The sequence below is a fragment of the Echiichthys vipera genome (assembly GCF_963691815.1).
Source record: "Echiichthys vipera genome assembly, chromosome: 16".
Taxonomy (NCBI): domain Eukaryota; kingdom Metazoa; phylum Chordata; class Actinopteri; order Perciformes; family Trachinidae; genus Echiichthys; species Echiichthys vipera.
The window spans coordinates 27,743,453-27,754,589 of NC_139841.1; the positions used below are offsets into that span (position 1 = coordinate 27,743,453).

General features: G+C 48.2%; 1 protein-coding gene across 2 annotated transcripts in view; it reads left to right on the forward strand.

Annotated features, from left to right (window-relative positions):
* rasgrf2a (Ras protein-specific guanine nucleotide-releasing factor 2a) overlaps positions 1–8,026 on the forward strand; it is a 34,208-nt gene extending 26,182 nt beyond the window's left edge. Inside the window, exons 20-29 of one of the 2 annotated variants that reach the window (XR_014593543.1) lie at positions 2,370–2,482; positions 2,979–3,039; positions 3,523–3,626; positions 4,083–4,167; positions 4,843–5,040; positions 5,121–5,200; positions 5,323–5,440; positions 6,855–6,923; positions 7,008–7,829; positions 7,922–8,026. Coding sequence is in view for 1 of the 2 variants with exons in the window: in XM_083929447.1 (XP_083785573.1) it covers positions 2,370–2,482; positions 2,979–3,039; positions 3,523–3,626; positions 4,083–4,167; positions 4,843–5,040; positions 5,121–5,200; positions 5,323–5,440; positions 6,855–6,923; positions 7,008–7,103 (924 nt within the window). In the remaining variant the exon portion in view is untranslated. Of the gene's footprint in view, positions 1–2,369; positions 2,483–2,978; positions 3,040–3,522; positions 3,627–4,082; positions 4,168–4,842; positions 5,041–5,120; positions 5,201–5,322; positions 5,441–6,854; positions 6,924–7,007 lie in introns of both variants that reach the window. The other variant, XM_083929447.1, reaches the window with a different exon arrangement.
* The last annotated feature ends 3,111 nt before the right edge of the window (positions 8,027–11,137 follow it).

Consider the following 11,137-nt stretch of genomic DNA (forward strand, 5'->3'; position numbering starts at 1 on the left):
CTCCTGGTACTGAATAAGTTCTCCTGGTACTAAAGGAGTTCTCCTGGTACTAAAGGAGTTCTCCTGGTACTGAATAAGTTCTCCTGGTACTAAAGGAGTTCTCCTGGTACTAAAGGAGTTCTCCTGGTGCTAAAGGAGTTCTCCCGGTACTAAAGGAGTTCTCCCGGTACTAAAGGAGTTCTCCCGGTGCTAAAGGAGTTCTCCTGGTACTAAAGAAGTTCTCCCGGTACTAAAGGAGTTCTCCTGGTACTAAAGAAGTTCTCCCGGTGCTAAAGGAGTTCTCCTGGTGCTAAAGGAGTTCTCCTGGTACTAAAGAAGTTCTCCCGGTACTAAAGGAGTTCTCCCGGTGCTAAAGGAGTTCTCCCGGTACTAAAGGAGTTCTCCCGGTACTAAAGGAGTTCTCCTGGTACTAAAGAAGTTCTCCTGGTACTAAAGGAGTTCTCCCGGTACTAAAGGAGTTCTCCCGGTACTAAAGGAGATCTCCCGGTACTAAAGGAGTTCTCCCGGTGCTAAAGGAGTTCTCCTGGTGCTAAAGGAGTTCTCCTGGTGCTAAAGGAGTTCTCCCGGTGCTAAAGGAGTTCTCCCGGTGCTAAAGGAGTTCTCCCGGTGCTAAAGGAGTTCTCCCGGTGCTAAAGGAGTTCTCCTGGTACTAAAGGAGTTCTCCTGGCGCTAAAGGAGTTCTCCTGGCGCTAAAGGAGTTCTCCTGGTACTAAAGGAGTTCTCCTGGTACTAAAGGAGTTCTCCTGGCGCTAAAGGAGTTCTCCTGGTGCTAAAGGAGTTCTCCTGGCGCTAAAGGAGTTCTCCTGGTGCTAAAGAAAGGAGTTCTCCTGGCGCTAAAGGAGTTCTCCTGGTGCTAAAGGAGTTCTCCTGGTGCTAAAGGAGTTCTCCTGGTGCTAAAGGAGTTCTCCTGGTGCTAAAGGAGTTCTCCTGGTACTAAAGGAGTTCTCCTGGTGCTAAAGGAGTTCTCCTGGTACTAAAGGAGTTCTCCTGGTACTAAAGGAGTCCTCCAGGTCTGTTACCCGGGGTACGAGAACTCCGATTTTCCCCGGGTAACGGCGTTTCCATGGTGATTGAGGTACCAGAGTCTGCCCCTAACCCGAATATGATCAGGTTTTTAAACAGCATGTAAACGCACTGTTTGAGTCCACCTGAAAGAGCCTGTTGTCTGTTTCCATCATCGTCTCCCTCCTGGTGTGTGTGTGTGTGTGTGTGTGTGTGTGTGTGTGTGTGTGTGTGTGTGTGTGTGTGTGTGTGTGTGTGTGTGTGTGTGTGTGTGTGTGTGTGTGTGTGTGTGTGTGTGTGTGTGTGTGTGTGTGTGTGTGTGTGTGTGTGTGTGTGTGTGTGTGTGTGTGTGTGTGTGTGTGTGTGTGTGTGTGTGTGTGTGTGTGTGTGTGTGTGTGTGTGTGTGTGTGTGTGTGTGTGTGTTTTCCCCCCCCCCACGGCGCTGCTCTTTGCTCTGCGTGTCTTTTCTCCGTGCAGAAAGGTCAGCGTCCTCCCCGGGGACACTCAAAGGACGCCGTTTTCTTTTAAGATGATGTAAGATGCTATTTTGGTACCTGGGTGTTTGGAGCAGGAAAAGTGAACAGTGATAAACGCACGTCAAACTTTATTTTGGGTGTACGAACACGCTCAACGTTACAAACACGATCACATGACGACCAGCTGGACGGATCACAGCGTCACAATACAACAGAGAAGAAGAAGAATTACTTTTAGTCATCCTGCCAGAGAAATTCAATTTGTTCACTGTTATTATTATTATTATACAGGACACACACACACACACACACACACACACACACACACAGGACCTATATACATGCAATTAATGGAGAGATGTTAGAGTGAGGGGGCTGCCAGTGGCTCAGCGCCCCGAGCAGTTGGGGGTTAGGTGCCTTGCCTTGCCCAGGAGATGAACTGGCACCTCTCCAGCCACCAGTCCACGCTCCATTCATGGTTCACACAGGGACTCAAACCGGCGACCCTCCGGTTCCCAGCTGAGTTAATCCTGGGTCCGCGTTGAAGATAGTTTTCTTCTTTTAAAAGCTCTGAAAACTTCCACGTAAAATTTGTGCGTGTGCATGCGTGTGTGCGTGTAACTGTGTGCGTGTAACTGTGTGTGTGTAACTGTGTGTACCCGTGTGTGTGTGTGTGTGTGTGTGTGTGTGTGTGTGTGTATACCTGACGTCCTCTGGAGGGCGTCCTTGTCCTGAGAGCTGATGATCGTATGTTTGACTAAAACAAGACAAAAATAATTAAATATTGTGGGACCGGAATCGTGTGTGTGTGTGTTTTACAGTGTGTGTGTGTGTGTGTGTGTGTAACTGTGTGTGTGTGTGTGTGTGTGTGTGTGTGTGTGTCTCCGTCAGGACTTTGAGATGAACAGCGAGCTGAAGGTGGGGGTGATGTGTCTGCTGGAGGAGGTGCTGCGAGACGCCGACCTGCTGCCACAGGAGCGCAAAGCAACGTCAAACATACTAAGGTACAACGTCACTGACGTTTTACACGATTTCTATCAATGAACTGTTTCTTTTTTTAATCATTAACATCTTTAAATATGTGTAAAATAAAACACTTTGACTTTTGGTCTTGAAACACCTGACCTTTATTTTGAAATCCTCAGACTTTTGGTCTTGAAACACTTTGAATTTTAGTATTGAAACACCTGACCATTATTTTGAAATCCGTAGACTTTTAGGCCTTAAAACACTTTGACTTTTAGTCTTGAAACACCTGACCTTTATTTTGAAATCCGAAAACTTTTTGTCTTAAAATACTTAGACTTTTAGTCTTGAAACACCTGACCTTTATTTTGAAATCCGTAGACTTTTAGTCTTAAAAAGTATTTTCAGGGTCTTTATTCAGCTTCAGAGGTGCAGCAGGAGGACCACACACACACACACACACACACACACACACACACACACACACACACACACACACGTTGTAACGGTGTGTGTGTGTGTGTGTCTCTGCAGTGCCCTTTCTCATGAAGACCAAGATGACGCTCAGCTCAGGATCGAGGACATCTTACAGATGGTCAGTATCACCACGCGTTCGTACCGATCGCTGCTTAAAGGTAGAATAATAATTTAATTTAAATAAGTGATTTAAATCCTCACCTGCAGAAAAGCTGCCCTCTGCTCCACTTCATCGTGGTAAGAACAACAACGTCACTCCCCTTAGTGAGCGCAGTGCAGTCGTAGACGGCCTCCCAGTGTGTGTGTGTGTGTGTGTGTGTGTGTGTGTGGACTCGTCTTAATGTTCTATAGTCGTTTGGAAAAGTTCTGAGCTCTGAGCTGTGTGTGTGTGTGTGTGTGTGTGTGTGTGTGTGTGTGTGTGTGTGTGTGTGTGTGTGTGTGTGTGTGTGTGTGTGTGTGTGTGTGTGTGTGTGTGTGTGTGTGTGTGTGTGTGTGTGTGTGTGTGTGTGTGTGTGTGTGTGTGTGTGTGTGTGTGTGTGTGTGTGTGTGTGTGTGTGTGTGTGTGTGTGTGTGTGTGTGTGTGTGTGTGTGTGTGTTCCAGGCGGAGAGTCCCAAAGCCGAGTGTTTCGAGTCTCTGTCGGCCATGGAGCTGGCCGAGCAGATCACGCTGCTGGACCACATCGTGTTCAGGGGGATTCCCTACGAGTGAGAACACACACACACACACACACACACACACTCACACACTCTCACACTCACACACTCTCACACTCTCACTCACTCACTCACACACTCTCACTCACACACTTCAGTACAGCACACTGTCTGTGGTTTAAAGTGTGTGTGTGTGTAACGGACTGTAACTGTGTGTGTGTGTGTAACGGACTGTAACTGTGTGTGTGTGTGTAACTGACTGTAACTGTGTGTGTGTGTAACTGACTGTGTGTGTGTAACTGACTTCGACTGTGTGTGTGTGTGTGTGTGTGTGTGTGTGTGTGTAACTGGCTGTAACTGTGTGTGTGTGTGTGTGTGTGTGTGTGTGTGTGTGTGTGTGTGTGTGTGTGTGTGTGTGTGTGTGTGTGTGTGTGTGTGTGTGTGTGTGTGTGTGTGTGTGTGTGTGTGTGTGTGTGTGTGTGTGTGTGTGTGTGTGTGTGTGTGCAGGGAGTTCCTGGGTCAGGGCTGGATGAAGGTGGATAAGACAGAGAGGACCCCGTACATCATGAAGACCAGTCAACATTTTAATGACGTGAGACTTTTAGAAACCTAGATTCAGCACTCCCACTGTGCCTCCGTCCCGTGCCCCGTGCTTTAGGGTCCTTGTCCCCCCCTCCAGGCCCGTTTGTACTAACACTACCTGGGCCTCGGAGAATGCTTCTTGCTGCCTATACGTCATCACGACGTAACACGTCACACGCATTGATGACGTCATGGCGATGCGTGGCTTTGTTTCCAGATCTTTCCGTAGACCTCGGAGTTTTTGTGCGTCTTGTCGACTGTTTTTGAATCTTTTCATCGACCAAATCTGCAGTAAACACTCCACCTCCGCATCACACCAACGTGAACCTTTCACCGCCATTGTTTGAAATGTCCGCGCATGGTCCCTCCTTCTTTTTTCTACGTCCCAACAGGCGCACAGGAAATGACCTCAGAACCGCCGTAGGCCTCGTGCTCGCACACGTGCGCACGCTCGTGCTCGTACATGTGCAAGCGTGCCGCTCCTAGACGTGGTACGGTTGCACTCACACTGGTCAAAGGAACTAGACTTTAGCCGTATGCTTGGGCACGGTACGGAGGCACAGTGGGAGTGCGCCCTGAGATCGTTTTATCCACGATCGTGTGAAAACAACCTCCCGTGGTCGTGGACTCTGCGTTCTTCATAACCCGGTACCTGACTCTGGTATATCCGACCCCTCCTCCACAGATGAGTAACCTGGTGGCGTCTCAGATAATGACCCACACTGACGTGGGCTCCCGGGCCGGCGCCATAGAGAAGTGGCTCGCCGTGGCCGACATCTGCCGCTGCCTCAACAACTACAACGGCGTGCTGGAGATCACCTCCGCCCTCAACCGCAGCGCCATCTACAGGCTGAAGAAGACCTGGGCCAAAGTGTGCAAACAGGTTTGGGATCTGCTCGTCTCTAACGGGCTCAAACGAAAGCTTCTTGATCTCGTTGTGATTATTTTATTTCCTCCGTTCAGACGAAGGCGCTCATGGACCGGCTGCAGAAGACCGTGTCCTCAGAGGGAAGGTTCAAGAACCTCCGAGAGACGCTGAAGAAGTAAATAACAGAACGGTCGAGTGATGGATGTTTGGATCCAGTGCTTAACGTGGTCTTAATGTGTGTGTGTGTGTGTGTGTGTGTGTGTGTGTGTGTGTGTGTGTGCGCGTGCGTGCGTGCAGCTGTAACCCTCCATGTGTCCCGTACCTGGGCATGTACCTCACGGACCTGGCGTTCATCGAGGAGGGAACGCCAAACTTCACAGAGGACGGCCTGGTGAACTTCTCCAAGATGAGGATGGTAAAGATTTCATTTTGCATCTATTTTTAGTCGTTTTGCATCTTTTTGTGCTGGTTTTGCATCTATTTTTAGTCATTTTGCATCTTTTTGTGGTGGTTTTGCATCTATTTTTAGTAATTTTGCATCTTTTTGTGGTGGTTTTGCATCTATTTTTAGTCATTTTGCATCTTTTTGTGGTGGTTTTGCATCTATTTTTAGTCATTTTGCATCTTTTTGTGCTGGTTTTGCATCTATTTTTAGTCATTTTGCATCTTTTGTGGTGGTTTTGCATCTATTTTTAATAATTTTGCATCTTTTTGTGGTGGTTTTGCATCTATTTTTAGTCATTTTGCATCTTTTGTGGTGGTTTTGCATCTATTTTTAATAATTTTGCATCTTTTTGTGGTGGTTTTGCATCTATTTTTAGTCATTTTGCATCTTTTGTGGTGGTTTTGCATCTATTTTTAATAATTTTGCATCTTTTTGTGGTGGTTTTGCATCTATTTTTAGTCATTTTGCATCTTTTTGTGGTGGTTTTGCATCTATTTTTAATAATTTTGCATCTATTTGTCGTGGTTTTGCATCTATTTTTAGTCATTTTGCATCTTTTTGTGGTGGTTTTGCATCTATTTTTAGTCATTTTGCATCTTTTTGTGGTGGTTTTGAATCTATTTTTAGTCATTTTGCATCTTTTTGAGGTGGTTTTGCATCTATTTTTAGTCATTTTGCATCCTCTTGTGATTGTTTTGCATCTATTTTGGTCATTTTACATTTTTTAAAAATTGTTTTATGTCTCTGTGTGATCGTACTGTGTCTATTTTCAGTCATTTAGCATCACTTCGTGGTCGTTTTGCATCCCTATAGTCATCTTCGGGGTGAAACGCTCCCGATTCACAGATGCAAGAGGCTTCATCAGTTCATGTACGCATCTGACCAGGCTGGGACCAGGCTGGGACTGGACCAGGACCAGGCTGGGACTGGACCAGGATCAGGCTGGGACTGGACCAGGACCAGGCTGGGACTGGACCAGGACCAGGCTGGGACTGGACCAGCACTAACCAAGTCCAGACCTACTTCCACCAACGACTGTCACTCTAACGACGCTCGTTGGCACTTGGAGCACAAAGGGTTCCAGTGACATCATCGACCATGTGAGAGGTTAAATACCTGGATCTCACACCAGTGAGTTGGATCAGTCCCAGCCTGGTCCTGGTCCTGATCCAGTCCCAGCCTGGTCCTGGTCCTGGTCCTGGTCCTGGTCAGGTGCGTACATGAACTGATGAAGCCTCTTGGATGAGAGGTGAAACGTCTTCCTGACAAAGAACCAAGTCCAGTTGCTTTGGACTGAAGTTGCTTTGAGGAGAACGACGACCTGGACACATGAGAACATCCACAGGCGGACGTGATTGCTGATTCACTCTCTCTGCTCTCTCAGATTTCTCATATTATCCGAGAGATTCGTCAGTTCCAGCAAGCCCCTTACAGGATCGAGCACCAGCCCAAGGTGTGTCCCGCGAAAAGCTTTTTATTCACACAATAAAACGTCATTTAAAAGGATCCGCTAACACTGAATCTGTTCTCCGTCCAGGTGACCCAGTTCCTCCTGGATAAGACCCTAGTGATGGATGAAGACACCCTCTACGAGCTCTCTCTGAAGATCGAACCGCGAGTACCACCTGGATAACTCCACCTTCGTTTCGCACGCACACACACACATGAATCCATTTTACGGTACGAGTCGCGGGTCAGCGCGGCTTCGGGGTTCTTTCTCGGTGAAGCGCCACTTGTTGTGCTCAGGAAACTCAGGAGAAAATGTGCCTTGCTGTCTGAATATCCCACGTGTTTATTCATAAAAACAGAACGATCTGTTCACAACTCTGCCATACAACACACAGTCCGCACAGCGTAGAGCGTAGAAACAACTGTGTCAGATGCAGAAACATGGCAGGAAGTCACGAGCTGCTGCTAAAACACTGTAAATACCAGAAACAGTCTCACACACAAACGCTGTCACATGAGTTTTGCATTATCTTTGTGATCGGGGGCTTAATGAGTCTTTAATGTGTAAATGAATTCAGAAAGAAACCACACAGCAGATAAATACACTGCAGATACACAGAGGACTCTAACACAGTCACTGATTTACACGTTTAAGACACTTTTTTTAAACAGCGATGGGGAAAACTAGAACGTCCCATCCATAACTGTGGGTTATTAAATCTGAAGTCTGCAGAATTGTTTACTTGTTTGCTTGTTGAATGGGGAAAAAAGTGCTTTTAAATCACTTTTATCGGCTTAAATTAAATTCAAATGATAATTTGCACCACGCAAAGCTCTGGATCTACCGCTCAGTCCTGGTTCCTACCCTCACCTGTGGTCATGAAAGCTGGGTCAGGACCCAAAGAACCAGGTCCAGGTCAGGACCCAAAGAACCAGGTCCAGGTCAGGACCCAAAGAACCAGGTCAGGACCCAAAGAACCAGGTCAGGACCCAAACAACCAGGTCCAGGTCCTAGTGTCTGAAATGTGTTTCCTCAGGAGGGGGGCTGGAGTCTCCCTTAGAGAGAGGGGGAGAAGTTCAGCATCCGTGAGGAACTCGGAGTAGAGCCGCTGCTCCTTTGTGTTGAAAGGAGCCAGTTGAGGTGGTTCAGGATCATCTGGTAAGGATGAACCCTGGGCGCCTCCCTAGGGAGGTGTTCCAGGCACGTCCAGCTGGGAGGAGGCCTCGGGGAAGACCCAGGACCAGGTGGAGAGATTAGATCTCCACACTGGCCTGGGAACGCCTCAGGATCCCCCAGTTAGAGCTGGTTAATGTGGCCCGGGAAAGGGAAGTTTGGGGTCCCCTGCTGGAGCTGCTGCCCCCGAGACCGGACCCCGGATAAGAGGCTGAAGATGAGATGAGATGAACTCTCATGCAGATGGAGTATTTTGTAGTGTCCCAGTGGGCGGCAACACGCCATGACGGACATTCCCTCACAGCTGAGGTAATGAGGGTCTGAGGGGCCGTCCACACGCACGCGGGTGTTTTTGAAAGTGTGTGTTTCTCTGTTTCACGGTTCGTCCATACGTTACCACAGCTGTTGCTCCTGAAACCAGAGTCTTTTGTAATTCCAGGGTGAACTTTTTGGAAAAGTGCAGTTCAGACGTCCTGTGTGGACAGTAAAACCAGTGTTTGACGTCACACTGTGCGACGGTAAATGGCCTCTTGTATCCATGGAGACGTGTGAAGCGCTCTAGCTATGACCAGCTGACTCTTCCTATTTAGCAGCTTCTCAGCACTTTGTGTGAGTCTCTGGGCCAGGACCAGGACCAGGCTGGGACTGGTCCAACTAACTGGTGTGGAGATCCAGGTATTTAACCTCTCACAAGGCCGATGATGTCACTGGAACCCTTTGTGCTGCGTCGTTAGAGTGACAGTCGATCGTGGGAAGTTGGTTTGGACTTCATTAGTGCTGGTCCAGTCCCAGCCTGGTCCTGGTCCTGGTCCTGGTCCAGTCGTAGGTGGGAAGTTGGTATGGACTTGGTTAGTGCTGGTCCAGTCCCAGCCTGGTCCTGGTCCAGTCCCAGCCTGGTCCTGGTCCTGTATCAGTCCACATGAAGGAATCTGCCCGGCCTCCGTTCAGCATTGTTGTTTTTCCTGGTATGACCTTTTCCAGCCTTGTGATTGGCTGAAAGGTCCTTCCTGTTAGGAGCTCTGTCACCACCTGCTGCTTTGGCGTGTGCACGACATGGTTTGAGGCGGATTTTGCAGTTTTAATGTCGACGGAGATCTTTTTTTATCAGGATTTTGATTTTTAAACGAGGGCTATAAAAGTTCAGTTTCAAAACTACCCGTGTTCGTGTGGACCGGGCCTCAATCTCTAGAGTTTTACCCAAAGACGTCTTCAAGATCAGGTGGTCAAAGTATCTTAAAGACTCAAGATGAGTTGTTTCCAGCGGCGTCTTTGTGGGTCAGATGTAACCGCAGTTGAGCCTCTGGGACTTCATCTCCCAGAGTTCCTTGGGAAGCGGAGCAGCGTCGACTGCGTGACGTCAGCAGATCGGCAGCTCTCACCTGCAGCGATGCGTCTGCGACTCGATGCGTCTGCGACTCGATGCGTCTGCCACTCGATGCGTCTGCGACTCGATGCGCCTGCGACTCGATGCGTCTGCGACTCGATGCGCCTGCCACTCGATGCGTCTGCCACTCGATGCGTCTGTGACTCGATGCGTCTGCCACTCGATGCGTCTGCGACTCGATGCGTCTGTGACTCGATGCGTCTGCCACTCGATGCGTCTGTGACTCGATGCGTCTGCCACTCGATGCGTCTGCGACTCGATGCGTCTGCCACTCGATGCGTCTGCCACTCGATGCGTCTGCCACTCGATGCGTCTGCGACTCGATGCGTCTGCGACTCGATACGCCTGCGACTCGATACGTCTGCGACTCGATACGTCTGCGACTCGATGCGCCTGCCACTCGATGCGTCTGCCACTCGATGCGTCTGCCACTCGATGCGTCTGCGAATCGATGCGTCTGCGACTCGAGGCGCCTGCGACTCGATGCGCCTGCCACTCGATGCGCCTGCCACTCGATGCGCCTGCGACTCGATGCGTCTGCGACTCGATGCGTCTGCGCCTTGATACGCCTGCGACTCGATGCGTCTGCCACTCGATGCGCCTGCGACTCGATGCGTCTGCGACTCGATGCGTCTGCGACTCAATGCGTCTGCGTCTGCGACTCGATGCGTCTGTCGATGCCAGACGCCAACGGGGCCGTGACAAAGCAGCGGTGTTCGGCGCCCCCCGGGAACGAGGACAGGCTGAACCGGCTCGTCCGTGGCGTCGACGTTAACGGGAGCATCTTAAAATACGATTTTCTCAGCTGTTGACACTGAAGGTTTATGTTGTTGCTGTTGCATTCGCACGTTCCAGAAACGACCTTTTTGTAGTTCACACACGTTTAGAGTCTGAAAAAAAGTTTTATTTCCACCACTAAATCACATTTTTCTGCTGTTTTTTGCTCATTTTGTGAACAAAACTGGTTTAAAATCCTCATTTCTGATCTTCTTCTCCCGTGATTCGCAGCCCTCCAGTTCAAGTTATTTGACTTTTATCACTTTTATTCGTTTCTCGTCAGTGTTTTCTTTTAACGTACTCGTATTTAAACCCTGTTGTTTAGTGAGATATTAATATCTTTGCACTATTCGTTTGTAAAGAACGTCATTAGACTCTAAATGTGTTTTGTAGCATGAGTGTAGCACGGTGTCCTCCTGCTCTCGTCCTGATAGTCGACTGTTAATGACTTTTATTAGGTTTATTCACTTTTTCTGGCACTTTCCTGACGTCGGGGTCTTCACACGCTTGTTTTCTTACATTACATGTTTATGTTGAAGTTCTGGCACCGCTGTTGTATTTTTCCATGCATTTCTCTGTGAACTGTACAGATATTTACACACAATAAAAGAGAAAAGATGTGAATTATAATGTTTGTTTTTATGGCGATGAGGAAGATTCAGTCGGCCCTGAGAGCGACTCAACGCGACTGAAGCACACAAGGAATCAAAGACAGAAACAAAAAGTGTTAAAAACAAATACAGAAACGCACCGAAAATACAATAAAGGTTAAAATGAGTTACAAAAAAGCACCGCAAACACAAAAAAATGTTCAAATAAGTCAAAGAAACGCACCTTAAATACAAAAAATGTTCAAATAAGTTAAAGAAATGCACCGAAAATA